This window comes from Bufo gargarizans, chromosome 3 (genome assembly GCF_014858855.1).
Source record: "Bufo gargarizans isolate SCDJY-AF-19 chromosome 3, ASM1485885v1, whole genome shotgun sequence".
In the NCBI taxonomy this organism is placed as follows: Eukaryota; Metazoa; Chordata; class Amphibia; order Anura; family Bufonidae; genus Bufo; species Bufo gargarizans.
Window position 1 is genome coordinate 253,923,379 of NC_058082.1, and position 24,825 is coordinate 253,948,203.

General features: G+C 41.5%; 1 protein-coding gene across 4 annotated transcripts in view; it reads right to left on the reverse strand.

The window, feature by feature from the left end:
- CBLB (Cbl proto-oncogene B) overlaps window positions 1-24,825 on the reverse strand; it is a 142,459-nt gene that overhangs the window by 8,612 nt on the left and 109,022 nt on the right. For 2 of the 4 annotated variants that reach the window (XM_044285288.1, XM_044285287.1), the window contains exons 13-16: window positions 19,967-20,110; window positions 18,560-18,642; window positions 12,073-12,213; window positions 1,483-1,572 (exon numbers count right to left, since the gene is read on the reverse strand). In XM_044285288.1, coding sequence (XP_044141223.1) covers window positions 1,483-1,572; window positions 12,073-12,213; window positions 18,560-18,642; window positions 19,967-20,110 — 458 coding nt within the window. The remainder of the gene's footprint in view (window positions 1-1,482; window positions 1,573-12,072; window positions 12,214-18,559; window positions 18,643-19,966; window positions 20,111-24,825) is intronic. The other 2 variants (XM_044285290.1, XM_044285289.1) reach the window with 1 other exon arrangement.

Here is a 24,825-nt window from a genome sequence, read left to right on the forward strand (position 1 = left end):
AAAACGCAAGTGTACTGAAAGCATTTGAAGACGGATCCGTCTTCAAAATGCTTTCAGTGTTACTATGGCAGCCAGGACGCTATTAAAGTCCTGGTTGCCATAGTAGGAGCGGGGAGCGGGGGAGCGGCATACTTACAGTCCGTGCGGCTCCCGGGGCGCTCCAGAATGACATCAGAGCGCCCCATGCGCATGGATGACGTGCCATGCGACCGCGTCATCCATGCGCCTGGGGCGCCCTGACGTCACTCTGGAGCGCCCCGGGAGCCGCACGGACGGCAAGTATACTGCTCCCCCGCTCCTCACTACACTTTACCATGGCTGCCAGGACTTTAGCGTCCCGGCAGCCATGGTAACCATTCAGAAAAAGCTTAAGGCCGGATCCGGCAATGCGCCAAAACGACGTTTAGCTTAAGGCCGGATCCGGATCAATGCCTTTTAATGGGCATTAATTCCGGATCCGGGCTTGCGGCAAGTCTTCAGGATTTTTGGCCGGAGCAAAAAGCGCAGCATGCTGCGGTATTTTCTCCGGCCAAAAAACGTTCCGTTCCGGAACTGAAGACATCCTGATGCATCCTGAATGGATTTAACTCCATTCAGAATGCATTAGGATAAAACTGATCAGGATTCTTCCGGCATAGAGCCCCGACGACGGAACTCTATGCCGGAAGAAAAGAACGAAGGTGTGAAAGAGCCCTAAAGCAAGTGGACAACCCCTTCAAAAGGGAATGCTTCACCAATTTTTTTTTGTTCTGGCAGTTTAAGTGGCAATTTGTTTTGAATTTTCTGATTGCAGATTTTTTTCTTCTATTTCCTGCACATGAAAATGGGGACAGACATCTTGCCTGAGCTGTTCCTAACAGAATTTAGAGATATGCTTCACAGCAACCACCATAGGTCATAGACACAATGGATAGGGTCAGACTCACTGACTTCTACGGGAGAGTTTTCTAGGCATGCTCTGTGACCTATGCAGAGGTCGGGATGGAGCAGATAAGCTTTGACAATCATCTATTGCAAATGGCGGATCATGCTATCTGTAATTATATGTGATATCCATCATTCTAATCCTGTTTGTAATGATAAGCAGGTAACTGCAGTAAAGTGGTTTGTACAGACGTGGTGCTGATTATTAGGTTTGGTGGCCTTTGCAACATTTTTTTACAAATATTAACATAAGAAAAATTATAAATAATCATCACAAATTAAAAAATATGTTTAACATAAAAACATAATTTAAACAATAGGTCATTTACTGATAACATTTCTTTTAAAAGGTACAAATTGACCCTAAAGATGAAAAGGGTTAAAAAATTGGCCAAAGTTAGGACTCAATTCAAGTTATAAGACCATCTACTAATAAACCAACATTTATTTTTCAGTGATTGGTCTGGCAACCAGCTGTGCCAAATACAATGTTAATAGAGAAAATACCACACCCAGCTAATGTCAAAATGTAATACTCTGAAGGTACATGAAAGTTACCTGAGCATGATGGCAGCTGATCATATTCTTGGGAAAGTCGATTTAGCTTGACATCATTTGTTGCTCTGCGGATAGGTGGTAAAGGTGCTTCTAAAAAATTGTCAAGAACATTTGTCAGCAAAGTCTAAATAGGTAAATTCAATACAATTGTGTATACCAATGTAAAACTGAACACCTTCTGAGATAGGTTTCTTTAGTATGTTAATATTTTCAGCTAGTCATAAATGACATTAATATTTAGTAGAAAACCTTAATACTTCTACTATAGGAAGACAGATTGTCAGATTGGCCAGTCCCTTTCCCGGATGTCATCACTCACCTAACTACAATTTTTAACATCTCTCTCTCTTCTGGTATCTTTCCCTCCTCTTTAAAACACTATTATCACCCCACTACTAAAGAAACCATCTCTTGATCCGACCTGTGCTGCTAACTACCGACCTGTTTCTAACCTCCCCTTCATCTCTAAACTCCTTGAACGTCTTGTCTACTTTCGCTTAATAAGCTATCTCTCTGCAAACTCTCTTCTTGACCCCTTACAATCTGCCTTTTGCCCTCTTCACTCTACAGAAACTGCCCTTACTAAAGTGTGTAACGATCTCCTAACAGCAAAAAGAAATGGTGACTATTCTCTACCGATTCTGTTGGATCTCTCTGCAGCGTTCGATACCGTTGACCATAAACGCCTCCTCACCATGCTCCACTCAATTGGCCTTAAGGACACTGCACTCTCTTGGTTCTCGTAGTAAAGAGATCACACTGTGATTTCGTAGTAAAGAGATCACAGAGAGGCACAGAGCATTATCAGTCATGTTAATACTCCGTGCCTCTGCAGTCTGCATTGGGTCTTGGCACTCTTTCACAGTCTGCTCGTGTGAAACAGCCCTTAGGCCCCTTTCACACGGGCGAGTTTTCCGTGCGGGTGCGATCCGTGCGGCGAACGTATGGCACCCGCACTAAATCCTGACCCATTCATTTCTATGGGGCTGTGCACATGAGCGTTGTTTTTAACGCATCACTTGTGCGTTCAGTTGAAATCGCAGCATGCTCTATATTGTCCGATTTCGACGTGACGCAGGCCCCATAGAAATGAATGGGGTGTGTGAAAATCGGATGGCATCCGCAAGCAAGTACGGATGCCATGCGATTTGCACGCACAGGTTGCTAGGAGACGATCGGGATGGAGACCCGATCATTATTATTTTCCCTTATAACATGTGATGACCGGAGTGACGTCATCGAAGGTCCTTAACCTGTATTTAATGGAGCAGCTCACCCCAGGTCCTGTTCATCAGCAGAGGAGGCACAAGGAGATGCCGGGCTTCGCGAGCAAGTGGACTAAGGTGAGTTAAAAAAAAAATTTAACCCCTCTAGCGCTGGTTTACTATGCATTCTGTATTCAGAATGCTATTATTTTCCCTTATAACCATGTTATAAGGGAAAATAATACAATCTTCAGAACATCAATCCCAAGCCCGAACTTCTATGAAGAAGTTCGGGTTTGGGTACCAAACATGCGCGATTTTTCTCACGCGAGTGCAACGCATGACAATGTTTTGCACTTGCGCAGAAAAAATCGCGCATTTTCCCGCAACGTACCCGGCTCTTATCCGGGCAAAAAAACTCACGCCCGTGTGAAAGAGGCCTTAGTGTATCATTTGCTGGCTCTTCCTCTCCTCTTGATGTTGGAATTCCTCAGGGCTCAGTACTAGGTCCTCTACTCTTCTCCCTCTATACAGCCCCCATCGGACAGACTTAGTAGATTTGGCTTTCGATACCATCTCTATGCAGGCGACACCCAACTATACACTTCAACCCTTGACATCACCCCTGCCTTACTCCGAAACACCAGTAATTGTCTGGCAGCGGTATCTAACATCATGTCCTCTCTGTATCTAAAACTGAACCTCTCAAAACCTGAACTTCTTGTCTTTGCCCCATCTACTAACTCACCTAAACTTGATATTTCAACTTCGGTCTGCAGCACTATCATATCTCCTGTGCAACATGCCCGCTGTCTTGGGGCCACTTCTGACTTCAATCTCTCCTTTGTTCCCCATATTCAATCACTTACACGCTCTTGTCGTCTGCACCTCAAGAATATCGTGAGAATCCGCCCTGTTCTTACGGTGGAAACGGCAAAAACTCTTGTTGTTGCCTTGATTCATTATCGTCTAGACTACTGCAACGCATTACTACATTACTAATCGGTCGCCCTCTCACTAAACTCTCCCCCCTTCAGTCTGTTCTAAATGCTGCAGCCAGGCTCATCTATCTATCCAACCGCTACACTGATGCTACTAGTCTGTGCCAGTCACTTCACTGGTTGCCCACCCACCACAGAATACAGATCAAACTTCTCACCCTCACCCACAAAGCTCTGCACAAAGCCGCACCTCTATATATCTCCTCCCTCATCTCTATCTACCACCCTACTAGTGCTCTCCGTTCTGTTAGCGACCCAAGATTAATAACCTCCATAATTTGTACCTCTCAGTCCCGTCTTCAAGACTCGAGCTGCACCTCCTCTCTGGAATACTCTGCCCCGGAATACTAGGTCAAACATGCCTTAAAAACACATCTTTTCAGGCAGGCTTATCAAGCTACCTAAAATGATTTTTCCCAGACTAAACCTTACCTCCACCAACTCCTCTGGCCTAAACTCAATCCTCTAGTAGTCCCAAAGCAGATCGGCCGGCACCACTCCGGTCTTTTCAATAATGCCTCAAATCCTACTTATCAAAATCAACTACCTTATGTGTCACCCCCAATTCCTCATAGATTGTAAGCTCTTGCGAGCAGAGCCCTGACTCCCAGGGTTTCAGTTGCATATTATCCAGTTATTTTTGTTTTGTATAAGAACCCTATGAACTTGTAAAGCGCTGCGGAATATATAAATACATTTTATTATTATTATTATGTGGAGAAAAAAATAAAAAAATATTCTGTCCTTTTTTAAATGCAAACTTAGCTGCTGGATCCCACAAAGAATAGGTCTATATTCTCACAGTTGCAAGTTTAACGTTTAAACTGGATCTGTGCCGTAGGAACAATCAGAAACTTCTTGAAGAAGAAGAGGTAAGTATTTCAATCTTCAGTACGAAGTAGCTGCTATCCCCAGGTTTATGCTCCAGTTCACCGGTCTCCACCTTCAGTCTCCGCTGCTTCTCTGAATCACAATCAATTGCTGGTGATGTTTTTTTCGCTGTGCTGTAGCCTTTAATCAAGAGTGAAGCCACATAGTAAAGATCCACTTACACAGGTTATGCAAAGACACTTTAATTTACTCACAAGATAAAAGCTTTTAAAACCGCATATGACATTCTTTCCAAACTTGTCCGACCCAGGTTTCGCTCCACTTCATCAGGGGTCGATCTCTGATTGACTGTATGTTTCTGTCCCTGATGAAGTTGAGTGAATCCCTGGTCGTGCAAGTTTGGAAATAATGTCATATGCGGTTTTAAAAGCTTTTATCTTGTGAGTAAATTAAATTAAAGTCTTTGCATAACCTGTGTAAGGAGATCTTCACTATGTGGATTCACTCTTTATTAAAGGCTGCAGCAGGAGACCATCACACAGAGAAAAACATCACCACCTACTGATTGTGATTCAGAGAAGCAGCGGAGATTAAAGGTGGAGACCGGGGAACTGGAGCATAAACCCGGGGATAGCAGCTACTTAGTACTGAAGATTGAAATACTTACCTCTTCAAGGAGTTTCTGATTGTTCCTGCAGAGCAGATCTGGTAACACTGAACTTATAGACCAGTGGTGGCGAACCTATGGCACTGGTGCCAGAGGTGGCACTCGGAGCCCTCTCTGTGGGCACCCACACCCTGGAAAGAGTCTATGGTGTACCAGTATGCCTTAGACTTTTCCTACCATTCATCAGCGCAGGGCGCACTATGAACGGCACAGGCAGCGCCCTAAATGTAGGCAGGCCATTATAGATAAATGATAAAGTACATGGAAGGTATACTGTATTGGTATTCAGGTTAAATTGCCGTGTTGGCACTTTGCGATAAATAAGTGGGTTTTGGGTTGCAGTTTCGGCACTCAGTCTGTAAAAGGTTCTCCATCACTGTTATAGACTGTTCTGGGTCCTTTATGACAGCCACATGACAGAACTACTATGTAAAAAGCACTAAATGATCAGTCATTTTTTAAATGCTAATGCTGCATTTATTTTCCAGGGGTCTCTTTAACAGTGTTCTGAAGCATTGTATAAATGAGAGTTTTTGTATGGTCCAGTGTAAATCTCTCATTTTGTGTTTCATTATTTTAAAGATGCTTGCTGGCAGTGTAAGAAGAGATTCATGTCAGAAACAGAACTTCTGATCTAGTTCTCTTACAGCTGTGACTTTATTACACCATTTCCAGTCTAGGTTTGCGTTAAACACAGCAGCATCACAAAACTTTCCAACATGCCCGGATTGCCAAACCTTTCTGCAATTTGTCATAGAGGTGAGAATGTATGACATGGCAGGACAGATTTTAAGACTCTGGATAGAAACAATGTTCTCAATTACTAACATCAAGCAAAGATCGCTAAAATGGTTACAGATTCAATGTAGAAGCCTAATTGAATACTGTATAACTTCCAGTCACACAATCAAATGGTCCGTCATCAATATGAGCAACTCACCACCGATGCCAAAAACAAAAGTGGACAGAACTATGTATGAGATGCAACCTACAAAGAAAATGAAGTCCCCAATAAAACAATCAATGTTAATCCATATTTAGTTCAAGTTTACCAATACACTCCGAATCCCTGCTCCCTGTATCCAGTCCCAGTGGAATATTTCCCTCCTGATAAGACAGAGTGAAATGTGCATGGGGTAGCAAGTAAGCAGTATCCTGTTGGGTACAATTTTTCCTCCATTAGGCTAAATTCACACTAATGCTCCGGTGGCCGGATTTCCACTATTCCCCTTCATAGTGAACTGGGTCGGACGGTGATGCAGTAGCTTCCAGTAATGACAGAGTGCAGAGAGGTTTAGCAGGCTGTTCCCTGCAAGAATAGCCTGATGGATATGTCTAGCACCAGTTGGAAACTAGCCTTAGACCCAGCTCTTCTCCTTTTTTAGGCATTTCCAGTGCAAAGGTAACTTGATTTAGGGAGCAGGATTAAACCTGTACAAAATATGGACTGAGTGTCTCTGCTTGTATTAATGTGTTACACAGATACATATGGCATTATTTTAATTTAAAGAAATAAATGTAGATTTATTTTATTGGGGGTCTTTTCGATGCCAGTGTCTTGTAGGTTGTATACAATGGTTAAGCTAGTGTTAAAGGAGTTGTCTGAGAGTTTAAAGCCTGGCGCTTGATAATTAGATAAAAATAAGATATATTATAAAGTTTCTCGCCTTCACTTCTACTGTTGATTTATTAAAATATGTTTATAATTGGAGGGCATGCTAGCAGTTGTAGTTTGCAACAGCTGGAGAGACGCAGGTTGGCCATCCCTGTGCTAGTGTATTGTCGGCTGAGAATGACGGGTTCAGCCAGTGGTCTAACGTGTATGGGTAGCTTCCGACTCTTGCCTAACAGATGATGTCGGGGGTGCTTTCTCCTCTCTCCCCACTGAATAAATACACAGTTTCAGCCCAACCAAATTTAGATATATTTTGCCATCATATGGGTGATTAAAAACATCTTTGGAGAAGATACGCTTGGAGTGCAGTCCGATTTTTTACTTTTTATAAGTGGGTAAGCACCTGTTACCATACTTGGATTTTGCACCCGTTTTTCCCTTTGTACTATTTGAGGGTGGCGCTGCCAGTGGTTTCATATATATATATATATATATATATATATATATATATATATATATATATATATATATATATATATATATATATATATATATATATATATATATATATACATACACACACACACACACACATATACACAGTACAGACCAAAAGTTTGGACACACCTTCTCATTCAAAGGGTTTTCTTTATTTTCATGACTATGAAAATTGTAGATTCACACTGAAGGCATCAAAACTATGAATTAACACATGTGGAATTATATACATAACAAAAAAAAGTGTGAAACAACTGAAAATATGTCATATTCTAGGTTCTTCAAAGTAGCCGCTTTTTGCTTTGATTACTGCTTTGCACACTCTTGGAATTCTCTTGATGAGCTTCAAGAGGTAGTCACCTGAAATGGTCTACCAACAGTCTTGAAGGAGTTCCCAGAGATGCTTAGCACTTATTGGCCTTTTTGCCTTCACTCTGCGGTCCAGTTCACCCCAAACCATCTTGATTGGGTTCAGGTCCGGTGACTGTGGAGGCCAGGTCATCTGGCGCAGCACCCCATCACTCTCCTTCATGGTCAAATAGCCCTCACACAGCCTGGAGGTGTGTTTGAGGTCATTGTCCTGTTGAAAAATAAATGATGGTCCAACTAAACGCAAACCGGATGGAATAGCATGCCGCTGCAAGATGCTGTGGTAGCCATGCTGGTTCAGTATGCCTTCAATTTTGAATAAATCCCCAACAGTGTCACCAGAAAAGCACCCCCACACCATCACACCTCCTCCTCAATGCTTCACAGTGAAACCAGGCATGTAGAGTCCATCCGTTCACCTTTTCTGCGTCGCACAAAGACACGGTGGTTGGAACCAAAGATCTCAAATTTGGACTCATCAGACCAAAGAACAGATTTCCATTGGTCTAATGTCCATTCCTTGTGTTCTTTAGCCCAAACAAGTCTCTTATGCTTGTTGCTTGTCCTTAGCAGTGGTTTCCTAGCAGATATTCTACCATGAAGGCCTGATTCACACAGTCTCCTCTTAACAGTTGTTCTAGAGATGTGTCTGCTGCTAGAACTCTGTGTGGCATTGACCTGGTCTCTAATCTGAGCTGCTGTTAACCTGCGATTTCTGAGGCTGGTGACTCGGATGAACTTATCCTCCGCAGCAGAGGTGACTCTTGGTCTTCCTTTCCTGGGGCGGTGAGCCAGTTTCTTTATAGCGCTTGATGGTTTTTGTGACTGCACTTGGGGACACTTTCAAAGTTTTCCTAATTTTTCGGACTGACTGACCTTCATTTCTTAAAGTAATGATGGCCACTCGTTTTTCTTTACTTAGCTGCTTTTTTCTTGCCATAATACAAATTCTAACAGTCTATTCAGTAGGACTATCAGCTGTGTATCCACCTGACTTCTCCACAACGCAACTGATGGTCCCAACCCCATTTATAAGGCAAGAAATCCCACTTATTAAACCTGACAGGGCACACCTGTGACGTGAAAACCATTTCACGTGACTACCTCTTAAAGCTCATCAAAAGAATGCCAAGAGTGTGCAAAGCAGTAATCAAAGCTACTTTGAAGAACCTAGAATATGACATATTTTCAGTGGTTTCACACTTTTTTGTTATGTATATAATTCCACATGTGTTAATTCATAGTTTTGATGCCTTCAGTGTGAATCTACAATTTTCATAGTCATGAAAATAAATAAAACTCTTTGAATGAGAAGGTGTGTCCAAACTTTTGGTCTGTACTGTGTATGTATATATATATATATATATATATATATATATATATATATATATATATATATATATATATATATATATATATATATCACAACAAAAGTCCAGGGCAGCACTCCTAGTCCTGGATGATCGGGTGCCAGCGATGGAAACACCTGACCAAGGTGTACTATACAGAAAAATGAAGACACCGCAGCACGTCCGTTGGTGAAATGTTGTGGACCTTTATTCACCCATGCAACGTTTCAGTCCGCTTACTGGAACCTAAGCGGACTGAAACGTTGCATGGGTGAATAAAGGTCCACAACATTTCACCAACGGATGTGCTGCAGTGTCTTCATTAATAAATATATATATATATATATATATATATATATATATATATATATAATTAATATATCACTTAATGCTACAGAGATGGACTGATGGGGGATTTATTTTAATTTTTCCATGTAACATTTCTTGCAGCTAATTTGATTTCTTCAACTCTCAGGCAATCCCTTTAAAGGGAACCTGTCACCCAAAAATCGCCTATTAAGCTGTTTACAGTACCTTATAGTGCTGTATAGTCGTTTCCTGATGCACTTTTTGTTAGTTTTGCAGCATGTATGCTCAGTCAGAAATCGATGTTATATTCAGCTGCTGCCCCGTGCTTCAAGTCAGGCTTGAAGTCACGGGGGCAGCGGCCTCGGCGTCTTACATGGCCCTCTCCCCGCCCCCTGCCTCTGTGACTGACAGCCGAAATCCGATTCCGGGACCGCGCTCAACGGCCGCATGCGCAGTAAAGGGCGGCAGGAGCGCGGTCCCGGCTGCCGCGCGTACTACGCGCCGTCTTACGCGCAGTCTTACTTTCTCCGCACTGCGCATGCGCCCGACATCCTGTATCAAACGCGCCCGCGCCCGGCATCTGGGCGCGGGCGCGTTTGATACAGGATGTCGGGCGCATGCGCAGTGCGGCGAAAGTAAGACGGCGCGTAGTACGCGCGGCAGCCGGGACCGCGCTCCTGCCGCCCTTTACTGCGCATGCGGCCGTTGAGCGCGGTCCCGGAATCGGATTTCGGCTGTCAGTCACAGAGGCAGGGGGCGGGGAGAGGGCCATGTAAGACGCCGAGGCCGCTGCCCCCGTGACTTCAAGCCTGACTTGAAGCACGGGGCAGCAGCTGAATATAACATCGATTTCTGACTGAGCATACATGCTGCAAAACTAACAAAAAGTGCATCAGGAAACGACTATACAGCACTATAAGGTACTGTAAACAGCTTAATAGGCGATTTTTGGGTGACAGGTTCCCTTTAACAGTTCTGTAGCAATAAAAATCCATATGAAATATAGAGGAAAAAAAATAATCTTACAAGTTAGCAAAGCATTAACTGATCCGACAATATCACAGCTCTGAACCCGCAAGTCCCCTGTGCTGATTAAATTGTGCCTTACAGTGCCACAAGGAACAGGTTTCCTGATATAAATATCTGGACTTTACAGAACACGCAGCATTACAGGAATCATGTTCACAGGGTGTAATCATCTGATGGCAATTATCTCCCAGGAAATGGCTTTCTTATTACACTACACTCATGCCAGCGGCATAGCACCATGTTTATTCTACCAAATATCAAAATCTGTGTAAAGCTATTACATTCCTCCTCCAGGTAACGCTTAACCCTTTCCAGACTCTTGGACTAGAATTGCAAGCAAAGTTCTACCATTATGTAACACAACCGACTCCAAATACTAGAAATGGATTTATTGAATTGACTTATGAATTGAAGTATGGAGAAAGAATTATGTATGTACATAGGGCCTGATTTATCATTAGCTCAAGTCAAAATAACAGAGTAAAAAAGTCGCAAATTTTTGCACAATCGCGAAAACTGCGCAAAAATCTGCCACTTTTATTGACTCTGCGCTATGCTCGCCAGTTTTCTGAAAGTGGGCGTGTTTTATTATGTAAATGAATCTCTAGACAGATTCACTATTGCAACAATTTAAAAAAGTCACATAAAATTGCGCAATTTCACTCCAGTGAGGACCATGCTCATCTTAAGAGACTTTTTAATAGAACATGCGACTTTTTCGTAAAGACGTGCGACTTTTGTAAAGCCGCTTACTGAAGGATAAACTGCTACCGTCAAACCACATTTATCACAGTATTAGGCTACATGCACACGACCGTATTTTGTTTCAGTGTCCGATCAGTTTTTTTTTTGCGGATATGATGCGGACCCATTCATTTCAATGGGTCCGCAAAAAACACGGACAGTATGTCCGTTCCGTTGCTCCGCTAAAAAAATAGTGCATGTCCCATTTTTTTCTAGTTTGTGGACAAGGATAGGCATTATTACAATTGATCGGCAAAAAAAAAAAAAAAAAACGATCCGCAAAAAAAACGGATGCCATACATAACATCATCCCTTTTTTTTTGCGGACCGCAAAACACATACGGTTGTGTGCATGTAGCCTTAAAGGACAATTAATAAATTTGACGTAGCCAAAAGTGACTTTGGACATATGTAAAAGTGGAGTAAGATGTAAGTGTAATGATAAATCTGGCCCATAATATATACCTCTGCGCTGTGATTCCTGCCATATAAGTAGATAATAGACAGACTGCGCTCATTTAAAGCAAGACAATCATTGGCATTTATTAAACTGTATGAGATTAACTCTTAATTCTTAGTTACTCTCAAGTAAACAACGTAAATGTGTTCTGGATCCATCTTTATTTGAACCCTTTGCCAACAGAGTTTTTTCATTTGTGCTGCTTCAATGGTTTCTTATGTTGTTTATGTGACCTACAGACAAATCAATTTTCTGCTGATATTCCCTAACTGGCCATCAGAAATTCACAAATGCACTGAATAAGCACCTATTTAGTGTGTCCAATAGTGGCAAGTGCCTGTAAGTGGTGGAGATTTAGTGCAAATTTTAATGTTTTTCAATTTAATGCATGATGGTATTTGACATTCCAGAAAGGAATCAATAAAGAATATCAAATGGAAACGAGTGGTAATAGTTTTCTATTTACTCTTTTTTTTATTCCTTTCCCTCATTTACTCATGCTGAAAATCTTACCCATAGGAAGAAGAAACAAGTCCGAGGCAGAGTTTGGTCTGCTTCCTGACGCAGTTGATTTTGAATGTTCGGAGATGCAGACACGAGCTGGGGGTGGTGGCGGGGGTTGTGAAGGAGGGGAACTGTCAAATGATTCATCGCCTGCATATGCATAAAGTTCATACATCTTTTAGCTTCATTAGCAAAATTAATCACAACTACAGTTTTACACTTTATGGCTTTTTGATTTTGTTAGACATCAAGAACACCATTTCATTACAGTAATTAACACTAGGAAATGCCTCCGATAAAGAGCAAGTCTCCAAGGAGCGCATTTAAAAATGTATGCAATTTATATAAAAATAGCGTTCAATTACAGATACAATACAAAGGATTTCAGGGTAATCATTTTGGCCAAAATTGGGTCTGAATAGGTTAAAATAACAATCAATCATTACTCACAGACCCTGGAAAAGCCCTCTAAAATTGTAGGTCCCACAATTTAAATCTGACCAACAAACGGCTTCTCTGATCAGCTTCCTTCAGGGTAGGGCAGTTGTTTTTGACTCTAGGAGAAAAGCGCTCATGGGGAAAGCCATCTCCAATGCCATGGTCACACCTGACCATGGCATGTGACAGGTTAAATTACTGCGATTGGCAGAAACCCGGTAGGTATGGCACCCCCTACGTTCCAGAGCGGGCACCATTTTTAAAGATACACGTAGGATGCAAGTCAAGAAGGGGTTAACATGCAATAGTCTGATCGCTTCTCCCATAGACTGCAAAGATTCAACATTGCAGCCTATGGGAGATTCACTATGTTCCTATCGAACCTTTACGACAGTCAGGGTCTGACAGGAACTTAGTTATGACAGACCTCTGAGCCTTCCAAAAGCCTGAGGCTGCATGGCAGCGAAACAGCTCCCCCAATCGCGGCGCGAGGAAGCTGTTTGGTCCACGGGAGCGCAGCACACCCGGGAAAACACCAAGGAATCTGCCTCCGGGTGTCTGCTGTATAAAACCGCAGGTGCCCGGCGGCTTATGTGCCAGCTCAGCTCCTGAGCAGCCCCATCTTTAAAAGAGACGACTTGCGCCACACATGTGCGGTGCAAGTAGGGAAGGGGTTAGAGGGAATCTGTGAAAAGTTTTAGGCTGCCCTAACTGAGCGGAGCAAACACTGGTGACAGAGACCCCGAACAAAACACAAATCACTTTCTTAAACTGACCTAGTCATTTTGCTAAAATAAGTACTGAGCAGCTCCAACATGAATCGAGCCCTGTGTCCACTGAATACACTGCATAACCTCAGGAGTCCTTCTATTCTTGAGCTCCCTGTTATAGCTGCCCCTGCTGCCTACTGGCAGCTTTCCTTCCTGTCCATCATGCCCCCCACTATGTCTGATTGGCAGCCATCTTCCTATACTGTGGGGGCAGGGAAAGCCAAAAGCTCATGAATACAAGGACTCCTGAGCTTCTGCATGAGCTGCCGAATTTTAGCAAAATGACTAAAGTTAATTCAAGTAGCTGTCCCAGTGCTTGAAAGATTCCCAAGATTTAAATAAATAAATAAATAAATAAATAAATAAACACAGCATTACTATCCAAACTCCTGACCTAAAACAGACATTTTTAGCCATTTCTAAAGTGACACATAACAGAATGGCGGCTGTCCTTAGTACATGATACAGCTAGCACTGTAAATGATCACACAGCACGGGGAAATAAAGAAATGGAAACGATGCAGTCAGCAAGTTCCAGGACTGAAGCATTAAAACCGACATGAAGCACTTAAGGAGAGAAAGTACAAGTCCTACTTTCAGCTGTCAGAAGTCCTTGGAGGAACGCTATCTAATCTTATTGCGCTGCTGCATTTGTGGCTTACAAAAGGGAGGATATAATTTTTATGAACATAGCAGCAAGAAACGAGGAACTTAGTAAAGGATTAAATATTTCAAGTGATGTGACACTTCCAAACATTGTACAGGTGTGATAAGCGGCAAAAAAAAAAAAAATCATAAAAAAAAAAAAAAAAAATCAGAGTCAGCAGTCAGATGCTAAGAAAATAAATGTAAAAAAGCACAAAGCTTCCGTCACTAAAGCGGTTTAACAGAATGCAGAATTTAATATACAAAAGAGGAATCCTGGAGCTGCTGCCAGCAGACTAACCAGGCGGCCAGAAGGGATTGTAAGGGAAGGCATCAGCCATGTTTATTTTTACCAATTACAACCAGATAGTGAAAGATATTTATTTTCTAATCTGTATTCATTTTCTGATTGTGGATCGTTTTACTCTTTGTAAAAGATTATGGGGGCTGCCATCTTGCCTGAGCTGCAATAAATTAAGTCAGGCTTTTTTACACATCCGTGATGACATCCATGATAAGATGGTCAGCAGTTCTTCCATGAAAATTTTTGTGAAGAATCTATGATTTGTCTGTGTATCAGTCTTTTGCCCTCCGCATGTCACCCATATTCCATGGACACTGCTAGGCTTAAAAAAACAATTTCCAGAGTATCTAGTAGCAATGATCTCTGAAAACCACAGACCAAACACGCTTAGATGATATGTATGAGGGGTCCGAAAATCATGGAGAAAAATAGGGCCTGCTTCTGTGGTGTCACTATGGACTCATCGATATGTAAATACACACATTAGTCAGAGAACAAGGACAGCACACATCCATGATTTACTGACGTGTGAAAGAGGCCTTTACAGCAGCCACATGGACCATGGGAACCTATAGTCTGCAGATGTTCATCGACATCTATGGAAAGTTTTGTAGACCTGTTTGATGAAAATGACAGTTGGTAAATTGGCTACAAGAAAGCCATAATACATGAAGGTGAATCAATTAGCAAAAATCACAAACAAAGGAAAAGATCCCACTTAAACGTAACTTTTATTAGAGACAACCCTAAAAATGTACCACAAATACAAACAAAAATAAGATCCCAATCGTGGGACCCCTAACCAATCTGAAAAGCCTTCCTACAGTATCTCCCAGCCAAGAGTAAAATACACTTGGAGGCCGGTTTACCTACTTGACACTTGGTTATATAGCACCTTAATGTCTACTTGTCTGAAACCTCTAGTAACAGCTCATCTCCCATGAGAACAAAAGACTGGGCATGTTAAAAATTCTAACATGTGCCATGGGTGAGAGTCAGGATACCACCATAAACATTAGATGGTTGGCCGTTCCTGCTGAAATTGGTGGTTTTGGCTGACGCCGATCTAACGTGTATAGCCACCTTTAGTGTATGAAGAGGAAGGCAAGAAAGTAACACCTAGCTTCACTTTACATTATCATTAGGGATGAGCCAAGGTACCACTTGGAATTGAACCCCAGTTCGGGAAATGTTTTTTTACAGTAGAAATTAATTTATGAAGTTATTGTGCGAATAAATAATTTCAGCTCATCGGAGCCAATACATTAGGGGGCGTGTCCATGCTCTCCCTATCAGAGCTCAGAAGGCAGCTGAAAGATGAAACTGAGCATGTGCGGCCTTCTTAATGAGTCGGTCAAAGAAATAAGAAATTAGGTGGTGCTATACAGATACATTTTATTGAATAACTCTGTAGCTATACAAAATTTTTAATTACATGCAATTACAAAAGTATTCAGATAAGACCTTTAAGCAGATTCGTATACACATGGGAGAGATTTATCAAAACTAGCTTAGCAACCAATCAGATTTCACCTTTCATTTTTCAGAGCTCATTTGGAATATAAAAAAGTGGAATATGATGGGTTGCTATGGGCAACTAAGTCAGTTTTCCATTACATCAGTTTTGATACGTCTCCTCCACTCTATCAAAGCAATAAAGTGATCCAAATGCTTTATGAAAGTGGAAAATAGTTATTTTTCTGCACTGAAAAGAAAGGATTTATGCAATGAAAAAGGGAGATAATGTGTAAGTGGAAAAGATAATCAGGTTTCATTGGGGGAGAAAATACAGCCTCAAAGTTAAAGTTAGCACTGGTGTTGATAAATTAAAATTCCAACACAAATCCATAACTTCCATGACTCCACATCGATTTCTTTGGGCTTTGTTTGCCAAGATGAAAAAAACAACAACAATTTTCTAATCTACGTATGCGAATTCAGTTAATTGTTTTTGTTGAATTATCTGGATATGATCATCGTGGAAGGTTAGGACTAATGGTGAAAGTACCTTCCAAGATGCTGAAAATGCTAATTAACTGTAACATTTGTTAGAGGCAAACAGAATTCAGGGACTTGAGCATTCTTCAGCAAAATGGTAATTTTTAATTTGTGAGCCTGCCGAAAGGCGTTTTGGAAAGGAGAGATGATGCTTCATTTGGCTCCAGAAAAACAAGCAAGAAAGAGACAACACACTATTCAATTATGTACAAAAAGCTGTTGCCACCCAACGGAGCCTATTTAGGAATATCAAGCTAAAGTTTTAAGAACTTGCTTTAAGATCCCCTATTAAATGGGTTGTAAAGTTTCAGGGGGAAACAGGACAGCACATGCGATCTACTTGCAGTAAAGAATAGATAGTTACTTACCTGGCTGCAACAATGACATCACGTTGACAGCATGCAGCCAATCACTGGCCTCTTCAGCGCACCTCTGATGTCAGAGTAACTAAGTAACTAACAATCTGTTCTTTATTGCAGGTGGATCACGTGTTGTTTGGTTTCCTCCTAAACCGGACAACCCCTCAAATCCCATTCCTTTACGGGTAAAAAAAATGTAATGTAGAGCTTGTTCCCTAATAAACATCTAGCTACATTTTACCCTTATCTTAGAAACACTGAGGCAGATTTACTAAACTGGTTGAAAAAGTAGATAGCGCTGCAGAATATATGTCAGCAGTATATAAGTATACTGCACGATCAATTTAAAATATACCATCGGATTGGAGAAAACTCCAATCCGATGGTATATTAATAGGGACTCCTGACTTTACATTGAAAGTCAACGGGGGACGGACCCGTTTGCAATTAAACGTCAAACAGATCAGTCCCCATTTAAGTCAGGACGGATCCGTTCGGCTCCGCACGGCCAGGCAGACACCAAAACGCTGCAAGCTGCGTTCGGGTGTCCGCCTGCTGAGCGGAATGGAGGTGAAACGGAGCTATACTGATGCATTCTGAGCGGATCCGCATCCACTCAGAATGCATTGGAGTTGTACGGATTCGTTCGAGGCCGCTTATGAGAGCCATCAAACGGAACTCACAAGCGGAACCCTGAACGCAAGTGTGAAAGCAGCCTTAAAGGGGTTGTCCGAGTTATGAAAAAAATTAAAATAAATATAACACTGTAAATCTGATGGGCAGCAATATATAACTAAGCTAAGCAAGTTTTAAGCAAAAAAAATAAAATATATATTTTCTCATTTCCCTGGTTCTTTCTGGCCCTGTTTACCTTCAATGACAACAATCTGAGGTTTTCCTCATAATTATTTGTGCCCCTCCCCCTGCTCTGCTAAGAGAGTGAATACAAGTCCTGCCCTGAGTGACATATCTGCCTGCTGGGAGACTCAGCAGCATGTTTTATGTTTAGGACTATAAGTCTCAGCTGTACAATGACACTGCTGATACACACAGGATCTTTCCCAAACCTGTTCTTGTGCAATGCTCTGTAGAACTCCTCTAGTCTGTAGCTCCTGTGCCCAGCATTTGTCTCCTCACTGCCTGCAGCTACTCAGCAAAGCTTTCAGCCCTGAGTCTGTGCTACTGAAGGGGTTAACATTTTTCTGAAGAATCTAGGGAGAGAGCAGACAGCAGCAGAGGGCAGTGCAGGGGGGAGGCGTGGCCAGCACAGTGACGTCTCGTGTACAGACACATATCTGATCTCTCAGGCTTGTGCACTAAACATCATCAAAGCAGGGAGAGAAAAGCTGACATCACCGGTCATGTGACCCTCAGTGAAATCTGAAAAAGCAGCGACTGGAGATAAAGTAAGTGAATTGTAAAGTCCTTACATTTGATTAGTTAGAAACATACAAAGAACAAATAAAATAACTAACTCAGAAAACCCCTTTTAGAAAGCTCTGAGGTGGTGTTTGCAGTGTACACATTTCACAGTAATGCTGGATTTCCCCGCTCCACCACCAGCAGCTAGTTATCGGAAGGAAACGTATGGAGATGACCGATGGCTACCGCTATTGTTTGTCCTTATGCAGCTGCATTGTTACTGGGCAGCAAAGTGCTGTTTAGACCAGAAGATTTGCTGCCAAGAAACTATAATTTAGGTGTCTGCACCAACTACTTTCACCCGATCAGGTGATCTGCAGCACCTTTAGATGGGCTGATTATCAGGAACGAGCATTCGTAGCGATGTTCACGCCCGATAATCGTCCCAAAAATTAGGCCGATTAGGATCATCCTTCAACAAAGAACACTACAGAGGGGACACAGGTTATCTGGAATAGAATTAAATTAATTAACTCAATTGTTTCCTGCACCAGGAATAACTCAAGCTGAGATACACTGGAAATATATGTTTTCCGCTATTTAAAGTTACAATTACTTACCAAGATCTGGAGGCTTTAGTTTTTTTATTTCAGACGTGTCATTGTGCATGCCATTTGTCAAACACTGGCCATTTTCACACAGCCTAAGAAAGAACAAGAGTCATACAAAATCACTTCACTGTAGATTCAAACTTAAATTTAGCTGAACAATAACATAGAATAAAAAATAAAAATAAAAAAATCAAATCAATTGAGGATCAGGTGAAATATAAAGCAGGTCCTCAATATTCCAATTGCAGGGGGTGCTTGGATACAGTATCGCATAGTTTTGGCTACCTGCAGATGAGCTTCTTTTACACCACTGGCCTATACACTGAGTCAGGCAGTTATAATGCTTTATCAAATTTTTTAAAAATTAGGAAAACAAATTAAATGTTTATATGCTTGTAAATTGTGTTCTCTCTCCCAGCTGCAGGAGAGGAAGCGAAACAGACTGAGTAGAGAGTCTATGGGCCCATCTCGCTTCAGTCTCCTGCAGCAAGGAGAGAGCGCAATACGCATTCACTTTTCCTTATTCTAGTGATTGACTGGGGTCTCAGCGCTCATACCCCACCAATCACATGTCTCTATGACATATCATAGGTTTTCAGAAAATTCTGTGACCCTTTAAAGGTGTTTGCCCATCTCAGACATTGATGGCATATTGCTAGGAAATGCCATCAATGCCAGATAGGAGCAGGTCCCAGAGGTGGGACCCACACCTATCTCCAGAAAAGGGCCCCCAAAAGAGAAGGAAAGCACACTGCGCATGCGTGGCGTGCTCTCCTTTCACTGCTAGGGGACTGCTGTAAATAGCTGAGCCAGCACTCGCCTATTTTGAGAACTCCCACAGTAGTGAACAGAGAGTGGCAGCACTCTCCTATGCTTCGTAGAGGAAGGAGGGCCTTCTGGAGATAGGAGTGGGCAGATTACCTAACGATATGCTATCAAAGTCTGAGAGAGAGAAAAAAATAATTATATACACACACACACATTCCAAATGTCAGATCCATGTAATTTGAATTAAAATAAACTGAATAACTTAACCTCTCACTGACAGATCTGTACATATTTTAAACATTTAAGTATTGATGGTGTTTTTTTTCTTAATGTTCATATTCTGATATATATCAAAATGAAGAGAAAAAAGCTGAATCTGCTCCTCCTGCTTTATCACATACTGCCTTCAGCTCAGATACCATTCAATGACAGGTTTCCTTTAAAAAAGCATCCGTTTATTGACAAAACAATAAAACAGCATAGTAAAAAAAGCTAGTGTAACACATTTCGAACAGGGGCCCCTTCATTAGACACATCTTGTGGGGGCCCTCTTCAAAGTGATTTAGAAAAGTTTTTTTTTTACTATGCTATTTCATGCATAGCAACCAGAAATCACTTACAGAAAATAGAATTTAAAAAAGTTCTTACCTAGAAAAGGGTTTCATACTATGACAATGGAGAGGCAATGGCCTTGAAGATACGGGGTGAGAGGATGGTATTTTGTATTCACCATCATCATCTTCTATAGAATGTCTCACTTTATCGGGCAAGGAGTGTAATGATAAAGGACACCTAGAAAGAAAAACAGATTTCATGCATTTTAGTGCTGATCTCCAGTTCTATGCCATTCTAACTCATATTTAGTTATTTTCAAGTTTTTGAATTATATAAAGCAGAGCACATTATTTATTGTATTCCACTAATATACCCAATTTTACACTGGCGGAAAATAAGAACCCCTGGAAAACTTTATGTGATTACCACTTTTTGGGTGGCCTGGTCTATTGCACGGCTCTCCCGTGTGGAGACACGAGTTTTCCGCGCGGGTGCAATGCGTGAGGTAAAGGCATTGCACCCGCACCGAATCCGGACCCATTCACTTCAATGGGGCTGTGCAGATGAGCTGTGATTTTCATGCGTCACTTGTGCGTTGCGTGAAAATCACAGCACGTTTTATATTCAGAATTTTTCACGCAACACAGGCAGCATAGAAATGAATGGGGCTGCGTGAAAATCACAAGCATCCACAAGCAAGTGCGTATGCGGTGTGATTTTCACGCATGGTTGCTAGGAGATGATAGGGATGAGGAACGCCGGACCCCATTAAAGTAAATTCACTGTATTATTTTCCCCTATAACATAGTTATAAGGGAAAATAATAGCATTCTTAATACAGAATGCTTAGTAAAATGGCGATTGAGGGGTTAAAAATAAAATAAAAAAATTAACCACCAACTCACCTCATCAAATTGTTCGCGGAGCCGGCATAGTCTTTTTTTCTTCTTCTTCCAGGACCTTTGATGACGTAATCGCACTCACCATGTGGTGAGCGTGGTGACGTCAGCGCAGGTCCTGCTGAATGAAGATAGAAGGCTCAGCCTGATGCAGCGGCTTCGTTGAGCAAAGTGCGCATGCGCATCAGGCCGGCACATGTGCACTTCGCTCAATGAAGCCGCTGCCAGGAGTCCGCGGCGCATCAGGCTGAGCCTAGTGCGCAGGCGCAGGATCTGGCAGAGGGACGGGTGGAATGAGGAGGCGGCGCTGAGGTGAGGAAGGCGGCGCTGGGCACCAGACGGCGAGGGGTGCAGGCGGGCATCCTGGATTAACGTAAAACCCCTTGGGCACCTTAGGTAGGTGAGTGATAGCTTATAAAAACCTGTGTTTTGGGATAATAGAGCCACAAGCAGGTTTAATAAGGGCAGTTTAGGATTCATGTTATTAGCACCGACATGGCCATATGTTTAGCTTATAGGGCAGAAATCTGATGACAGAATCCCTTTAAGCTCTGCATCCTGGGCACTTGCAGGAAAAGAATGTGGCTGAATAAACATTCATATTCATACTACTCCTGATAACACAAACTCCATAAAAGGTGGGACCCAGCCCTTACCTAGTGCTGTCAGCAGTTTATCAGGGTCAAAACTGCTGGCAGAGTTCCTTTATTTCTGCCAAAAGGAAGAAGATATAAATGACCACAAACTAAATAAAGTTTTGAAGACTTCTACATAAACAGGAAAAAGTTGTCCTTTGTTAAGATTTTGCCATCCAAGTACACAGTTGATCCTCTCATTCAGTCAACAATTTTGCTCAAGATTGTTATCCTTTCTGACTCCCATTGAGCTCCATTATAAGGTGAAACAACAACCAATCTTTTCAGTGCAACATGTTTACAGGACTTTACAAAAAAAAAAAAAAAAAACACCACCATAGAAAACAAAGCTATATAACAGAGGCAAAGAGATAATAGGCTGTCCCACATCTAACAAGGTATAGCTGACAGATAGATGGAAGCTCTCTACTGAATGATGACATTTACCTCTAATAAACACAGCGAATGCACTGCACCAGAAAAGCACACACTGCCAGACCAATTTAAAAACTAATGGAAGAAGTGCATTTCATTCTAACTTTTTCTAAAGAGATACAAAGACGGGAATGTAAAGATATAGTCCTTAAAATGATAGAATGCATACCTATAACAAAAAAAACAAAAAAAACAGAACAAATGTTTTTTTGGTAATAAAATAATAATTAAAAAAAATAAAATTAAAAAAAAGAATCGCATATACCAATAACACAGTATTTTGTAGCATTAACAATTACCATCTCTGCCGAGTGGGAATTTAGTGGACTTCGCATACACTTTAATACAGCTGAACAGTAACTTATTTTTGCCTGCTTTTTTTTATTAAAGCCTTGCCATTTTCTGTTCAAGTCAGCAGAGTCAATTCAGTGGAAAAAATGAAACCACAATTGGACCTGACATTTCAATTGTGGTTGTACAGCCGAATCCAACGTGTACAAAGGAGTAGAGACAATACCTAGTACAGACAGATAATGACTAACACAGTTATGGCAAAGACGGTGACAATATATTTCATAGCAATAATTAGCAAAATGTTAAAGAGAAGAACAAGGTAATGCAAACAATTATAGAAATTCTAGAATTATAGGGAAGAATGTAAAAAAAATTTGACCAGAAGTAAAATAAAACATAATAATAAAGGCCTGCCATCAAATACCTGACTAATAGCAGTCATGGGGTTAGAAATATCCGATCACTGACAAAGAATAAAACCAAACAATGCCCCAAACATACCGCTTATGAATCAACCTATCTAATACAAACCGAAAACCCCCAGGAGGCTCTAGAGAACAGAAAGGTCAACAAGTTCTGCTTCAGCACTCAATAACATGCTTTTATTCCTCACTTATGTAGACCATTGATAGCTAGCGGTTTGCACTAGAATTTCCTGGAACACGATTAAAAAAAATCTTATAGAATGAATACGACCATTTTATCTATCAGCTCCCCAGGCATAAGTGCATCCCTCCCCAATTTATAGGGAGAAATGTAATCCTCATTTCACCCATGTCATTTTTTTTTTTTTGCCATAAAAAATAAATAAATAAATAATAATAAAAAAAAAAAATCACACAACTCGTGTTTGCAACTTTTTACACGTCACTGCGCTGAAATCTAGGTGCAAGTGGTGTTTTTACGCTGCCCTCGTCGCCTTCTTGAAAAGGGGCGTGGCAAGGGCGGGGTCAACAAACCCGGCAAATTTATCTTCTTTTACACCAGTTTTCTGGCGTGCTCCTTGTCATAGGTGCAACCCCCCAGAAGATATAGTCCGATGTTTCACCCTGGTCTATGATATAGTTTCCCCCAATGTCTTGTAGGGCTAGCTCAGCTTCTTCATTCTGGAGAAAAGGTACTGTTCACACATATGTAAATGAGCACACTCTGTTAACCCTTGCTTCTCCTGTTTGCTCTACCAGCCACCCTTGCTCCTCCTTGATTGACAGGTCCAGTTGAGATGACAATGCAGGAACCTAGAAGGCACAGGTATAACCGTGTATTTCTTGGTGACAGTCACCCTGTAAGCTGGCCACACAGACCAGATATAGATTAGCCCATTGATTTTGGCAGAACTAGCTGACTAATGGGTATGGGGGCCTCCTGACTCTTCCCCCAATGACAGATACTTGAGGAAATAAGAATTGGGCTGTTGGATTTGTACAAGCCCAATACTTTCGTTCTTGGTGGAGTAAGCCACTGCAGAACTCTTCTAGACATTTCTTTTCTCCAGTCTCCAAATTGGCCAAGCTGAGTGGGCACGTGTAACTGGGGTTGAATTGCCAGCTCTAGGTCACCTTCCCGCTTCTTCTGTGTACATTATTTAGATCTTCTCCACCTCAAATATGTGGCTCCCCAGGAATACTCTTCTAATTTACCCATTTTTTATGAACACTACAATATATAAAGGGAAAACCTTGAATAAAAAGGAGCCATAGGGTACCATGCAAAACATGGCCCTGTAAAAATATACTATACTAAGCTGATGAAGGGAAAGCCAACTATACAACAGGCAGTATTAATGCAGTAGCTTCAGTTCTATAAAAACGCACAATTGTGGAGGAATGAAAATATAGGTTTCTCACTCTGGAATTACATAAAGAGGGAGCTCATAATATAACAATGCATCCATTTTATTCACAGCAGTCAGACGTGAAAAAAATTACCGTAATACACAAACGTCAGACTATGTTTAGGCATTTCTATTATTTCTCTCTAAAGTCTGCCTGAATCGGATTGTAACGCCAACATTACTTATTACAGATTTAAGATTACAGCGATTGCGGACAAGAATAGGACTATCTTTCTTGCAGGGCCTCGGAATGGAACTACGGGTGCGGACAGCACACGGTGTGCCGTCCGCATCTTTTGCGGCCCTATTGAAATGAATGGGTCCGCACCCATTCCGCAAATCTGCGGAACAGATGTGGACCCTAAACAACGGACATGCGAATGGACCCTACCTTTTTTTCTGGCCGATTCAGTTACATTTTACTTTTTACAGTACTGAGTTCTTTCCTGGTGACCATCAGCAAGCAGCTAGCTGCTGACAGAGGCCAGTATGACTTTATTCATATTTGATCAGAACAGAGCCATTGCAAATCCTATCAACTTACATGGGATACAGCTTAAGTCAAATTGCATCAATTTTGTTTTAGTCAATATTGCTTTTTTTAATAGGAGCCAATTTTTACAATAATTATTTTAGTAAAGAAGGGATCTTTAACAATGTAGATCCTTACTCATGACATGAGTAAGGCGCTACATTGCTAAAGATCTGAAACGCGTAGACCTGGATGTACATGGTTTTACTGCACTGAATTATTAAAAGATTCCACGTTATTTGGAGGCTAGACCCCTCTCTTTTGTATTGGATATACACCTTCATGCCAAGGTTCCTTCCCTAGTCCGTGCATCCTCTATTTTG